The sequence below is a fragment of the Salvelinus alpinus genome, chromosome 14 (assembly GCF_045679555.1).
Source record: "Salvelinus alpinus chromosome 14, SLU_Salpinus.1, whole genome shotgun sequence".
NCBI classification, from domain to species: Eukaryota; Metazoa; Chordata; class Actinopteri; order Salmoniformes; family Salmonidae; genus Salvelinus; species Salvelinus alpinus.
The window spans coordinates 19398877-19413680 of NC_092099.1; the positions used below are offsets into that span (position 1 = coordinate 19398877).

The 14804-nt window shown below is 50.5% G+C and overlaps 2 protein-coding genes across 2 annotated transcripts in view; both read right to left on the bottom strand.

Annotated features, from left to right (window-relative positions):
• Positions 1 to 1680: 1680 nt before the first annotated feature.
• On the bottom strand, positions 1681 to 5772 carry LOC139538221 (uncharacterized). The gene is made up of 5 exons (XM_071340083.1): positions 5682 to 5772; positions 4952 to 5561; positions 3750 to 4842; positions 3335 to 3667; positions 1681 to 1914 (listed from the first exon to the last, which is right to left on the bottom strand). The coding sequence occupies exons 1-5, from the start codon at positions 5770 to 5772 to the stop codon at positions 1681 to 1683; spliced, it is 2361 nt and encodes a 786-aa protein (XP_071196184.1).
• A 5105-nt stretch (positions 5773 to 10877) lies between these two features.
• The window catches only part of nrp2b (neuropilin 2b), a 232753-nt gene continuing 228826 nt past the window's right edge, over positions 10878 to 14804 (bottom strand). The window contains exon 18 of the mRNA XM_071340725.1: positions 10878 to 12658. Within this exon, the coding sequence (XP_071196826.1) occupies positions 12363 to 12658 (296 nt within the window). The 3' untranslated portion in view covers positions 10878 to 12362. The remainder of the gene's footprint in view (positions 12659 to 14804) is intronic.

Consider the following 14804-nt stretch of genomic DNA (forward strand, 5'->3'; position numbering starts at 1 on the left):
GATGATTCAGGGGAACACGTTAGTCTGTAATAGTAATGAACACTTAGGGTAGGTGATGATTCAGGGGAACACGCATGACATGCACTAGTTAGTAATTTAGCCTAAATCGTTAGCTTGGCTTTTATAACGTGTTGTTTGTGTGCATGTGTCTGTAAACTCTTACATGCGTGTTTTTGTTTGTGTGAGTGCATTTGTTTGTGTGTAAACTCTTGTGTGTGTGTGTGTTTGTGTGTGTGTGTGTGTGTGCGTGTGTGTGTGTAAACTATTCCTTGATAGCAGGCATTAGCGGTGTACTACAAGGTGATGTACTGTGGGCAACAGGACTGTGTGAGCCATTAAACATATACTGTGTGTGACGTAGTGTAATGGATTGGTGGCAACAGGGCTGTGTGTGAGGTGGGGTAGTGGATTGGTGGCAACAGGGCTGTGTGTGAGGTGGGGTAATGGATTGGTGGCAACAGGGCTGTGTGAGGTGGGGTAGTGGATTGGTGGCAACAGGGCTGTGTGTGAGGTGGGGTAGTGGATTGGTGGCAACAGGGCTGTGTGAGGTGGGGTAGTGGATTGGTGGCAACAGGGCTGTGTGAGGTGGGGTAGTGGATTGGTGGCAACAGGGCTGTGTGTGAGGTGGGGTAATGGATTGGTGGCAACAGGGCTGTGTGAGGTGGGGTAGTGGATTGGTGGCAACAGGGCTGTGTGAGGTGGGGTAGTGGATTGGTGGCAGCTTGGTCCATTATTGATTCACATATGGAGATTGACAGATGATTGTTCACGTGTGTGTGTGTGGGTGTGTGTGTGAGAGAGTCCGCACATGCGCGTGTGTGTGTGTATATCAGTGGAGGCTGCTGAGGGGAGGACGGCTCATAATAATGACTGCGATGCGAATGGTGTGGCATCACACACCTGGAAACCATCTGTTTGATGTTTTTGATACAATTACACTGATTCTGCTCTGTTCATTACCACGAGCCAGTCCTCCCCAATTATGGTGCCACCAGCCTCCTGTGGTGGATGTGTGTGTGTGTGTGTGTGTGTGTGTGTGTGTGTGTGTGTGTGTGTGTGTGTGTGTGTGTGTGTGTGTGTGTGTCAGACAGAGCTGGGGGCTCTGCAGGGTCCTTTAAGCCCCTCAACATCAGACCTCCTCCTCTGGTTTAGGGATTTACTGGGCTGGCCAGCTGTTAGACACTCCTGACACACCTTCCCCGGGTTGAGAGAAAGAGAGAGACGGTGGGAGAGAAAGAGAGAGAGAGTGGAAGAGAGAGAGAGACAGAGAGAGAGAGAGAGAGAGAGAGAGAGAGAGAGAGAGAGAGAGAGAGAGAGAGAGAGAGAGAGAGAGAGAGAGAGAGAGAGAGAGAGAGAGAGAGAGAGAGAGAGAGAGAGAGAGAGAGAGAGAGAGAGAGAGAGGTAGAGAGAGAGAGAGGTAGAGAGAGAGAGAGGTAGAGAGAGAGAGAGGTAGAGGTAGAGGTAGAGGTAGAGGTAGAGGTAGAGGTAGAGGTAGAGTGGGAGAGAGATAGAGAGAGTGGGAGAGAGATACATTGAAATTCAGAGAGCGGTGGGAGAGAACGAGCAGCCTCGCACAAGCCTAAGATCACCATACACAATGCCAAGCGTCGGCGGGAGTGGTGTAAAGATCGCCGCTATTGGACACTGAAGAAGTGTAAAATAGTTTTTTGGAGTGATGAATCAGTACCAGATCAATGTGCAGCTGTACGAGATATCGATCAGGTACTGATACTGGTAATGGTACTGGTACTGGTACTGATACTGGTACTGGTACTGGTACTGGTACTGGTACTGATACTGATACTGGTACTGATACTGGTACTGGTACTGATACTGGTACTGGTACTGATACTGGTACTGATACTGGTACTGGTACTGCCTGTATGTAGTTCCATTCTTGTTTATTTTATTCCTCTTGTCAAACATTCAACTAACACAGTACAGTCACTATAGAGTTGATGATTATACAGTAACACTAGACCAGTAGAGTCACTATAGAGTTTATGATGGCCTACAGTCTAGTGTTACTGTATAATCACTACCGTGCAATATTAAAAGAGCACTCCCTGCTGCTCGATTCCCAACTTATTTGAGGAGAATAAGAACAATCCAACGTTAATTTTTGGTACTGTCGCAAAGCTGTTCACCGTATGTGCTACCTTGTCCCGGGCCAGTGGACTCTCTCTCTCTACCGCACCTGCTGTCTTTAACTCTGAATGATCGGCTATGAAAAGCTAACTGACATTTACTCCTGATGTACTGACCTGTTGCACCCTCTACAACCACTGTGATTATTATTATTTGACCCTGCTGGTCATCTATGAACGTTTGAACATCTTGGCCATGTTCTGGTATAATCTCCACCCGGCACAGCCAGAAGAGGAGATTGAGATCCGGGCTCTTCGCTGGCCATGGCAGAACACTGACATTCCTGTCTTCCAGGAAATCACGCACAGAACGAGCAGTATGGCAGGTGGCATTGTCATGCTGGAGGGTCATGTCAGGATGAGCCTGCAGGAAGGGTACCACATGAGGGAGGAGGATGTCTTCCCTGTAACACACAGCGTTGTAACGCACACTTTTTGCCAGTCCTGTCTGATCCAGCGACAGTGGGTTTGTGCCCATAGGCGACATTGCTGCCGGTGATGTCTGGTGAGGACCTGCCTTACAACAGGCCTACAAGCCCTCAGTCCAGCCTCTCTCAGCCTATTGCGGACAGTCTGAGCACTGAAGTAGGGATTGTGCGTTCCTGGTGTAACTCGGGCAGTTGTTGTTGCCATCCTGTTCCTGTTCCGCAGGTGTGATGTTCGGATGTACCGATCCTGTGCAGGTGTTGTTACACGTGTTCTGCCACTGCGAGGACGATCAGCTGTCTATCCTGTCTCCCTGTAGCGCTGTCTTAGGCGTCTCACAGTACGGACATGGCAATTTATTGCCCTGACCACATCTGCAGTCCTCATGCCTCCTTGCAGCATGCCTAAGGCACGTTCACGCAGATGAGCAGGGACCCTGGGCATCTTTCTTTTGTTGTTTTTCAGAGTCAGTAGAAAGGCCTCTTTAGTGTCCTAAGTTTTCATAACTGTGACCTTAATTACCTACCGTCTGTAAGCTGTTAGTGTCTTAACGACCGTTCCACAGGTGCATGTTCATTAATCGTTTATGGTTCATTGAACAAACATGGGAAACAGTGTTTAAACCCTTTACAATGAAGATCTGTGAAGTTATTTGGATTTTTTACGAATTATCTTTGAAAGACAGGGTTTCTTTTTTTGCTGAGTTTATATCTGCATTGCTTGCTGTTTGGGGTTTTAGGCTGGGTTTCTGTTTCTGATACCGGGGGAGGGGAGGCAGTAGGATGTACTGGGGGAGGGGGAGGCAGTAGGGTGTACTGGGGTAGGCAGTAGGATGTACTGGGGAAGGCAGTAGGATGTACTGGGGGAGGGGGAGGCAGTAGGGTGTACTGGGGGAGGGGAGGCAGTAGGATGTACTGGGGTAGGCAGTAGGATGTACTGGGGAAGGCAGTAGGATGTACTGGGGGAGGGGGAGGCAGTAGGGTGTACTGGGGGAGGGGAGGCAGTAGGATGTACTGGGGGAGGGGAGGCAGTAGGATGTACTGGGGAAGGGGAGGCAGTAGGATGTACTGGGGAAGGGGAGGCAGTAGGAAGTACTGGGGAAGGGGAGGCAGTAGGATGTACTGGGGGAGGGGAGGCAGTAGGATGTACTGGGGAAGGGGAGGCAGTAGGAAGTACTGGGGTAGGCAGTAGGATGTACTGGGGAAGGGTAGGCAGTAGGATGTACTGGGGAAGGGGAGGCAGTAGGAAGTACTGGGGAAGGGGAGGCAGTAGGAAGTACTGGGGAAGGGGAGGCAGTAGGAAGTACTGGGGGAGGGGAGGCAGTAGGATGTACTGGGGGAGGGGAGGCAGTAGGAAGTACTGGGGAAGGGGTGGCAGTAGGAAGTACTGGGGGAGGGGAGGCAGTAGGATGTACTGGGGGAGGGGAGGCAGTAGGAAGTACTGGGGAAGGGGAGGCAGTAGGAAGTACTGGGGAAGGGGAGGCAGTAGGAAGTACTGGGGGAGGGGAGGCAGTAGAAAGTACTGGGGAAGGGGAGGCAGTAGGAAGTACTGGGGGAGGGGAGGCAGTAGGATGAACTGGGGGAGGGGGAGGCAGTAGGATGTACTGGGGGAGGGGAGGCAGTAGGATGTACTGGGGGAGGGGAGGCAGTAGGGGGTAATGGGGGAGGGGAGGCAGTAGGATATACTGGGGGAGGGGAGGCAGTAGGGGGTAATGGGGGAGGGGAGGCAGTAGGATGTACTGGGGGAAGGGAGGCAGTAGGATGTACTGGGGGAGGGGAGGCAGTAGGGGGTAATGGGGGAGGGGAGGCAGTAGGATATACTGGGGGAGGGGAGGCAGTAGGGGGTAATGGGGGAGGGGAGGCAGTAGGATGTACTGGGGGAAGGGAGGCAGTAGGATGTACTGGGGGAGGGGAGGCAGTAGGATTTACTGGGGGAGGGGAGGCAGTAGGATGTACTGGGGGAGGCAGTAGGATGTACGGGGGGAGGGGAGGCAGGAGAATGTACTGGGGGAGGAAGTAGGATGTACTGGGGGAGGGGAGGCAGTAGGATGTACTGGGGGAGGGGAGGCAGTAGGGGGTAATGGGGGAGGGGAGGCAGTAGGATGTACTGGGGGAGGGGAGGCAGTAGGATGTACTGGGGAAGGGGAGGCAGTAGGAAGTACTGGGGAAGGGGAGGCAGTAGGAAGTACTGGGGGAGGGGAGGCAGTAGGATGTACTGGGGGAGGGGGAGGCAGTAGGATGTACTGGGGGAGGGGAGGCAGTAGGATGTACTGGGGGAGGGGAGGCAGTAGGGGGTAATGGGGGAGGGGAGGCAGTAGGATATACTGGGGGAGGGGAGGCAGTAGGGGGTAATGGGGGAGGGGAGGCAGTAGGATGTACTGGGGGAAGGGAGGCAGTAGGATGTACTGGGGGAGGGGAGGCAGTAGGGGGTAATGGGGGAGGGGAGGCAGTAGGATATACTGGGGGAGGGGAGGCAGTAGGGGGTAATGGGGGAGGGGAGGCAGTAGGATGTACTGGGGGAAGGGAGGCAGTAGGATGTACTGGGGGAGGGGAGGCAGTAGGATGTACTGGGGGAGGGGAGGCAGTAGGATGTACTGGGGGAGGCAGTAGGATGTACGGGGGGAGGGGAGGCAGTAGGATGTACTGGGGGAGGTAGTAGGATGTACTGGGGGAGGGGAGGCAGTAGGATGTACTGGGGGAGGGGAGGCAGTAGGGGGTAATGGGGAGGGGAGGCAGTAGGATGTACTGGGGGAGGGGAGGCAGTAGGATGTACTGGGGGAGGGGAGGCAGTAGGATTTACTGGGGAAGGGGAGGCAGTAGGAAGTACTGGGGAAGGGGAGGCAGTAGGAAGTACTGGGGGAGGGGAGGCAGTAGGATTTACTGGGGGAGGGGAGGCAGTAGGGGGTAATGGGGGAGGGGGAGGCAGTAGGATGTACTGGGGGAGGGGAGGCAGTAGGATGTACTGGGGGAGGGGAGGCAGTAGGATTTACTGGGGGAGGGAGTAGATGCAGAGGGAAACAGAAGGAGCATCTTACAGTCATGCGTGTGTAAATTGTTTATGTATACATTGGCCCGGCAATCAAACTCCACTATCTTAGCACTGAGCTACGTGGGACCACAAGTCCGTCAGTCTCGTCCAATTGCAGGCAGACCAGACCGTCTCTGAGTGACGCCTCCTGTCTCTTGTCTATAGCACACATCTAAGTCTGGCTCCTCCTACTGCTCCATATTTTGCGGTGTATTTCACCTTCCCAAATGTTGTTTAAAACAAATGTGGTGAGTGAAGTGTGTTTGTGAGCATTAGATCTCCCCTCGTTGTCATTGAGCCCGTATGCCAAGCCATACCTCCACCAGACAGATGTATTTATTAATAGATTATAAAGCAAAAAGAATAAAAGCTCAGAACAGGAGGAGGGTTCCCATCTGTTAGCTGTTCTGGCTGAATTGTTTTTTAAACAGATGAGCTGTGGAGGAGAGAGAGAGGAGGGCAGAGAGAGGAGGAGAGAGAGAGGAGGAGAGAGAGAGGAGGGCAGAGAGAGGTAAACAAATGGCTGAGCTGCGTTGGGTTGGCTGGAGACACGTTGAGTCAGGGGGTTGTCGGAGGGGCAAAACGGGGGAGTTGGTGGGCGTCAGGGGAGTATAACGGGGCCGACAGCAGGGTACTTCAAAGCTTTAGATATATGAGGCCCCCCTCCTCTCCCCCCTCCTCTCCCCTCTTACACCAAGGTACCAGCTAAGAGAGCCCCCCCCCCTCTCCCCTTCCCCTCTCCCCTTCCTAAAGTAACATACTGGCTAATAGAGGGCCCCCTCCTCTTAATCTAAGGTACTGGCTAATAGAGGGCCCCCTCCTCTTAATCTAAGGTACTGGCTAATAGAGGGCCCCCTCCTCTTAATCTAAGGTACTGGCTAATAGAGGGCCCCCTCCTCTTAATCTAAGGTACTGGCTAATAGAGGGCCCCCTCCTCCTCTTAATCTAAGGTACTGGCTAATAGAGGGTCCCCTCCTCTTAATCTAAGTTACTGGCTAATAGAGGGCCCCCCTCCTCCTCCTAATCTAAGGTACTGGCTAATAGAGGGCCCCCTCCTCTTAATCTAAGGTACTGGCTAATAGAGGGCCCCCCCCCTCCTCTTAATCTAAGGTACTGGCTAATAGAGGGCCCCCCTCCTCCTCTTAATCTAAGGTACTGGCTAATAGAGGGCCCCCTCCTCCTCTTAATCTAAGGTACTGGCTAATAGAGGGCCCCCCTCCTCCTCTTAATCTAAGGTACTGGCTAATAGAGGGCCCCCTCCTCTTAATCTAAGGTACTGGCTAATAGAGGGCCCCCTCCTCCTAATCTAAGGTACTGGCTAATAGAGGGCCCCCTCCTCCTCTTAATCTAAGGTACTGGCTAATAGAGGGCCACCTCCTCCTCTTAATCTAAGGTACTGGCTAATAGAGGGCCCCCTCCTCTTAATCTAAGGTACTGGCTAATAGAGGGCCCCCTCCTCTTAATCTAAGGTACTGGATAATAGAGGGCCCCCTCCTCTTAATCTAAGGTACTGGCTAATAGAGGGCCCCCTCCTCCTCCTAAACTAAGGTACTGGCTAATAGAGGGCCCCCTCCTCTTAATCTAAGGTACTGGCTAATAGAGGGCCCCCTCCTCTTAATCTAAGGTACTGGCTAATAGAGGGCCCCCCTCCTCTTAATCTAAGGTACTGGCTAATAGAGGGCCCCCTCCTCTTAATCTAAGGTACTGGCTAATAGAGGGCCCCCCTCCTCTTAATCTAAGGTACTGGCTAATAGAGGGCCTCCTCCTCTTAATCTAAGGTACTGGCTAATAGAGGGCCTCCTCCTCTTAATCTAAGGTACTGGCTAATAGAGGGCCTCCTCCTCTTAATCTAAGGTACTGGCTAATAGAGCGCCCCCTCCTCTTAATCTAAGGTACTGGCTAATAGAGGGCCTCCTCCTCTTAATCTAAGGTACTGGCTAATAGAGGGCCTCCTCCTCTTAATCTAAGGTACTGGCTAATAGAGGGCCCCCGCCTCTTAATCTAAGGTACTGGCTAATAGAGGGCCTCCTCCTCCTCTTAATCTAAGGTACTGGCTAATAGAGGGCCCCCGCCTCTTAATCTAAGGTACTGGCTAATAGAGGGCCCCCTCCTCCTCTTAATCTAAGGTACTGGCTAATAGAGGGCCCCCCTCCTCCTCTTAAACTAAAATACTGGTTCAAAGAGGCCCCCAGAGGAGACAGTGTGGTTGGCATGGTGTGTGTGTGTGTGTGTGTGTGTGTGTGTGTGTGTGTGTGTGTGTGTGTGTGTGTGTGTGTGTGTGTGTGTGTGTGTGTGTGTGTGTGTGTGTGTGTGTGTGTGTGTGTGTGTGTGTGTACAACTGTGTGTGTGTGTGTGTGTGTGTGTGTGTGTGTGTGTGTGTGTGTGTGTGTGTGTGTGTGTGTGTGTGTGTGTGTGTGTGTGTGTGTGTGTGTGTGTGTGTGTGTGTGTGTGTGTGTGTGTGTGTGTGTGTGTGTGTGTGTGTGTGTGTGTGTGGCTAATAGATCCCATCCTACACGCACCGCCCAGGAGGGAACGGAAATGAACATGAAAGGAGGTTCAGAATAGAGATACACTTGTCCCAGAGCATGTCTTAGAAACATCAAGAGTGTGTGTGTGTGTGTGTGTGTGTGTGTGTGTGTGTGTGTGTGTGTGTGTGTGTGTGTGTGTGTGTGTGTGTGTGTGTGTGTGTGTGTGTGTGTGTGTGTGGGTATGTGTTGTCTTAGAAACATATAAGATCACCACGACAACACAAACACTAACCATGTTATTCATCCTTTATTAAATAATAATAGCAATAAAAAAAAACAACATCTCTGTACAAAGTCTACAAACAACAGTGGAGAGTAATCTGTTACCGGTGACAGGATCTCCGTTAGAGAGAGAGATGTCTGCCTCACCCCCTCATCCCAGACAGAAGAGGTAATACTATGGCACCATCCCAAATGGCATCCTATTCCCTATATAGTGCACTACTTTTGACCAGAGCCATATGGGTACTACTTTTGACCACCCGTGCATTACAGAGCCCTATGGGCCCTGGTCAAAAGTAGTGCACTAAATAGGGAATAGGGTTGTGTTTGGGACGCAGCCTGTGTCTCAGCTCCCTAGAAAAGTTCAATCAGACCTAGAAAGAGAGATCCAAGGCACTTGGAAAAGAGTCAACAGAGTCCAATGAAAAAGGAGCTGGATGTACCACCACCTCCAGCCCTCTGCCGTCCTCTGCCCCTATCCTCCATCCCTTCACCCAGCCCTCTGCCCCTATCCTCCATCCCTTCACCCAGCCCTCTGCCCCTATCCTCCATCCCTTCACCCAGCCCTCTGCCGTCCTCTGCCCCTATCCTCCATCCCTTCACCCAGCCCTCTGCCCCTATCCTCCCATCCTCCATCCCTTCACCCAGCCCTCTGCCGTCCTCTGCCCCTATCCTCCATCCCTTCACCCAGCCCTCTGCCGTCCTCTGCCCCTATCCTCCATCCCTTCACCCAGCCCTCTGCCCCTATCCTCCCATCCTCCATCCCTTCACCCAGCCCTCTGCCGTCCTCTGCCCCTATCCTCCATCCCTTCACCCAGCCCTCTGCCCCTATCCTCCCATCCTCCATCCCTTCACCCAGCCCTCTGCCGTCCTCTGCCCCTATCCTCCATCCCTTCACCCAGCCCTCTGCCCCTATCCTCCATCCCTTCACCCAGCCCTCTGCCGTCCTCTGCCCCTATCCTCCATCCCTTCACCCAGCCCTCTGCCCCTATCCTCCCATCCTCCATCCCTTCACCCAGCCCTCTGCCGTCCTCTGCCCCTATCCTCCATCCCTTCACCCAGCCCTCTGCCGTCCTCTGCCCCTATCCTCCATCCCTTCACCCAGCCCTCTGCCCCTATCCTCCCATCCTCCATCCCTTCACCCAGCCCTCTGCCGTCCTCTGCCCCTATCCTCCATCCCTTCACCCAGCCCTCTGCCCCTATCCTCCCATCCTCCATCCCTTCACCCAGCCCTCTGCCGTCCTCTGCCCCTATCCTCCATCCCTTCAACCAGCCCTCTGCCCCTATCCTCCCATCCTCCATCCCTTCACCCAGCCCTCTGCCGACCTCTGCCCCTATCCTCCATCCCTTCACCCAGCTCTCTGCCCCTATCCTCCCATCCTCCATCCCTTCACCCAGCCCTCTGCCGACCTCTGCCCCTATCCTCCATCCCTTCACCCAGCCCTCTGCCGTCCTCTGCCCCTATCCTCCCATCCTCCATCCTTTCACCTCTGCCTTGGAAGCTGAGTTCTCCTCATCCCTCACTCCTTTCAGCACTTCCTAATCAGCTTCCCTCCCTCCCTCCCTCCCTCCCTCCCTCCCTCCCTCCCTCCCTCTCTTTCCCTCCTTCCTTCCCTACCTTTCTCTCTTTCCCTACCTCCCTCCCTTCCTACCTCTCTCCTTCCCTCCCTCCTTCCCTCGCTCCCTCAATTCCTACCTCGATCCCTCCCTCCGCTTGGCCCACTGAGGTGCAGTCTTCCTGGGCTGGGCTACAAGGGGAACAGAGGGGTAGAGGGGATCCAGACTGGAGGAGACATACAGTCCTCTCTCTCTCTTTTTTCTCTTTTCTCTTTGCTTGAGGCTAAACCGATTCTAAAACTCTACCCAGATTTCTTTTACTCAACCCTGACACACAAACATGTCTCTGGTTATGGTTAACCCTCATTCTCATGTAACATTAAAAGAAGAGAACAGAAAAGTGGAGTGAATATTTTAAAAAATGTATGTAGAAACTAGCATACGGTCAGGTCCTCAAAGGCCCCAGTGGTTGTTGTCTGTCTCTCTACTGCAGGATAGATCGATCTGTCGCTAGCTTCTCTAGGAATGTCTCTCTGTCTCTCTACTGCAGGATAGATGGATCTGTCACCAGCTTCTCTAGGAATGTCTCTCTGTCTCTCTACTCCAGGATAGATGGATCTGTCGCTAGCTTCTCTAGGCATGGCTCTCTGTCTCTCTACTGCAGGATAGATGGATCTGTCGCTAGCTTCTCTAGGCATGGCTCTCTGTCTCTCTACTCCAGGATAGATGGATCTGTCGCTAGCTTCTCTAGGCATGGCTCTCTGTCTCTCTACTGCAGGATAGATGGATCTGTCACCAGCTTCTCTAGGAATGGCTCTCCTCCAATAACAGTTAGCTTAAGGCTCAATTGTGTGTCCAAGAAAGTGGCTTGGCTTTTTATTCAGCTCCTGTAGTCCTTTCTTTGTTTTCTTTGAGATCTTTCTTCTTTAGGGATAGAGTTAAAGGAGTCTGGAAAGATGAGAATATTCTCTCTCTCTCTCTCTCTCTCTCTCTCTCTCTCTCTCTCTCTCTCTCTCTCTCTCTCTCTCTCTCTCTCTCTCTCTCTCTCTCTCTCTCTCTCTCTCTCTCTCTCTCTCTCTCTCTCTCTCTCTCTCTCTCTCTCTCTCTCTGTCTCTCTCTCTCTCTCTCTCTGTCTCTCTCTCTCTCTCTCTCTCTCTCTCTCTCTCTCTCTCTCTCTCTCTCTCTCTCTCTCTCTCTCTCTCTCTCTCTCTCAGCAATCCATAGGTTGCAATAAGACAGCGCATCACAGCGCATCACAGCGCATCACAGCGCATCACACCGTGTGTTATAGATCATCATACAGGCAAAAGGGAAAAATACCAAAAGACAATCCTAATACCTCTTCCAACGTTACGTAACTTAACGACCAGTACGTCTCATGTCATGTTAGATAAAGTTTTCATTTCATTCTTTCTCTTCGTCTTCCTTTAAAGGCTGGTCTAACAGTCTGGAACAACAGAAACATTACATGCCATAACAGATGAACTGAACTGAACTGAACTGAGGCGAAAGGCAAAAAAGGTTAAACTATTGACACACTGAAGTCTAAAAATGAGAAGAGGATGCCTACAGAGCGATACAACTGAAGCTGGTCATAATTAAAGACACATGTTCTTTAAACTGAACTTCAAGAAAACTGTCCACGATACTCTATGCCACTGTTTTCACATAATGCAGGCAGGCGGAGCAAGCCGAGAGCTGTCTTGACAAGCCGAGAGCTGTCTTGACAAGCCGAGAGCTGTCTTGACAAGCCGAGAGCTGTCTTGACAAGCCGAGAGCTGTCTTGACAAGCCGAGAGCTGTCTTGACAAGCCGAGAGCTGTCTTGACAAGCCGAGAGCTGTCTTGACAAGCCGAGAGCTGTCTTGACAAGCCGAGAGCTGTCTTGACAAGCCAGAATCACATTCTACAAAACCTTCCTGGAAATAATTCCACTCATATTCTAACGTCCATCATAAACCAAAAAAAGCACCAAAAAAAAGTCTTCTTCTTTCTTCTTTACAAATCTAGATTCATTTTCTTTTTGGGGATAGGCATTAGATTGATATGTTTTGATATTGTTCAGCACCCACTGAATGGTCCACTGGCTACATGACAGCTCTGAGAGGTCCGGTCCCAGACGGGTTTGGGTCCAGTCCCAGTCTGCTGCAGTAAGGGTTTAGGGTGCAACCCCAGACTGACAGTAGAGGTTCTGGTCCAGTCCCAGAATGCTGTGATCCGGTGGCCAGCACATGTGGCATCATGGCAGGTAAGTGTGGTTCATTCACGAGCTTTGATTGATCAGGGCCTCTCCTGCAGGCAGAGAAGAGACCCCAGAGAGGAGGGGGAGGAAAGGGTCTAGCGCGTGTCACTGAATCACTGTCTCTCTGTTCGTCAAGCTTTAAGTTAAGCACAGGTCCTTGGATTGGGAAAGCCTTAGGGCTTGGAGCACAAGACCTCCCGGCGCCTTAAACAGCCCTAGGCCTCGGAGCAGCAGCGTTGCTGGTTGATCTTCACCTTGTGTTTGATCCCGTCGTACAGCTCAAAGTTGTAGTTCTCCAGTGTGGTGGAGCTCCGTGACGACAGGCCGCTGTAGAAGCAGGTGCAGTAGAGCAGCAAGCCGCCACACACCGCCCCCAGCAGTACGCCCAGGGAAGACATGACGATGATGGTGACCAGGATAGGATCCAGGGTGTACAGCCACGAGTTGTCCTTCTCAGAGGCATGTGTCACGGGGGGGGGGCCAGGGGTACTCCACTCTGGGAACTGGAACCCTGAAGAGGGGACACAGAGGAGGAACAATCAATCAGATCAAATCAGATCAGAAGTTCATATATGGAAAGGTCAGATGTATACAGATACCTATATACTGGACAGGTAAGTTACCTATATACTAGACAGGTCAGTTACCTATATACTGGACAGGTCAGTTACCTATATACTGGACAGGTCAGTTACCTATATACTGGACAGGTCAGTTACCTATATACTAGACAGGTCAGTTACCTATATACTAGACAGGTCAGTTACCTATATACTGGACAGGTCAGTTACCTATATACTGGACAGGTCAGTTACCTACATACTGGACAGGTCAGTTACCTATATACTGGACAGGTCAGTTACCTATATACTGGACAGGTCAGTTACCTATATACTGGACAGGTCAGTTACCTATATACTGGACAGGTCAGTTACCTATATACTAGACAGGTCAGTTACCTATATACTGGACAGGTCAGTTACCTATATACTGGACAGGTCAGTTACCTATATACTGGACAGGTCAGTTACCTATATACTGGACAGGTCAGTTACCTATATACTAGACAGGTCAGTTACCTATATACTGAACAGGTCAGTTACCTATATACTGGACAGGTCAGTTACCTACATATATACTGGACAGGTCAGTTACCTACATATATACTGGACAGGTCAGTTACCTATATACTGGACAGGTCAGTTACCTATATACTGGACAGGTCAGTTACCTATATACTGGACAGGTCAGTTACCTACATATATACTGGACAGGTCAGTTATCTATATACTGGACAGGTCAGTTACCTATATACTGGACAGGTCAGTTACCTACATATATACTGGACAGGTCAGTTATCTATATACTAGACAGGTCAGTTACCTACATACTGGACAGGTCAGTTACCTATATACTGGACAGGTCAGTTACCTATATACTAGACAGGTCAGTTACCTATATACTGGACAGGTCAGTTATCTATATACTGGACAGGTCAGTTACCTATATACTAGACAGGTCAATTACCTATATACTGGACAGGTCAGTTACCTATATACTGGACAGGTCAGTTATCTATATACTGGACAGGTCAGTTACCTACATACTGGACAGGTCAGTTACCTATATACTAGACAGGTCAGTTACCTATATACTGGACAGGTCAGTTACCTACATACTGGACAGGTCAGTTACCTATATACTGGACAGGTCAGTTACCTATATACTGGACAGGTCAGTTATCTATATACTGGACAGGTCAGTTACCTACATACTGGACAGGTCAGTTACCTATATACTAGACAGGTCAGTTACCTATATACTGGACAGGTCAGTTACCTATATACTGGACAGGTCAGTTACCTATATACTGGACAGGTCAGTTACCTACATACTGGACAGGTCAGTTATCTATATACTGGACAGGTCAGTTATCTATATACTGGACAGGTCAGTTACCTATATACTGGACAGGTCAGTTATCTATATACTATAAAGGTCAGTTATCTATATACTGGACAGGTCAGTTACCTATATACTGGACAGGTCAGTTACCTACATATATACTGGACAGGTCAGTTACCTACATATATACTGGACAGGTCAGTTATCTATATACTGGACAGGTCAGTTACCTATATACTAGACAGGTCAGTTACCTACATACTGGACAGGTCAGTTATCTATATACTGGACAGGTCAGTTACCTATATACTGGACAGGTCAGTTACCTATATACTGAACAGGTCAGTTACCTATATACTGGACAGGTCAGTTACCTACATATATACTGGACAGGTCAGTTACCTATATACTGAACAGGTCAGTTACCTATATACTGGACAGGTCAGTTACCTACATATATACTGGACAGGTCAGTTACCTACATATATACTGGACAGGTCAGTTACCTACATATATACTGGACAGGTCAGTTACCTATATACTGAACAGGTCAGTTACCTATATACTGGACAGGTCAGTTACCTACATATATACTGGACAGGTCAGTTACCTACATACTGGACAGGTCAGTTATCTATATACTGGACAGGTCAGTTACCTATATACTGGACAGGTCAGTTACCTATATACTGAACAGGTCAGTTACCTATATACTGGACAGGTCAGTTACCTACATATATACTGGACAGGTC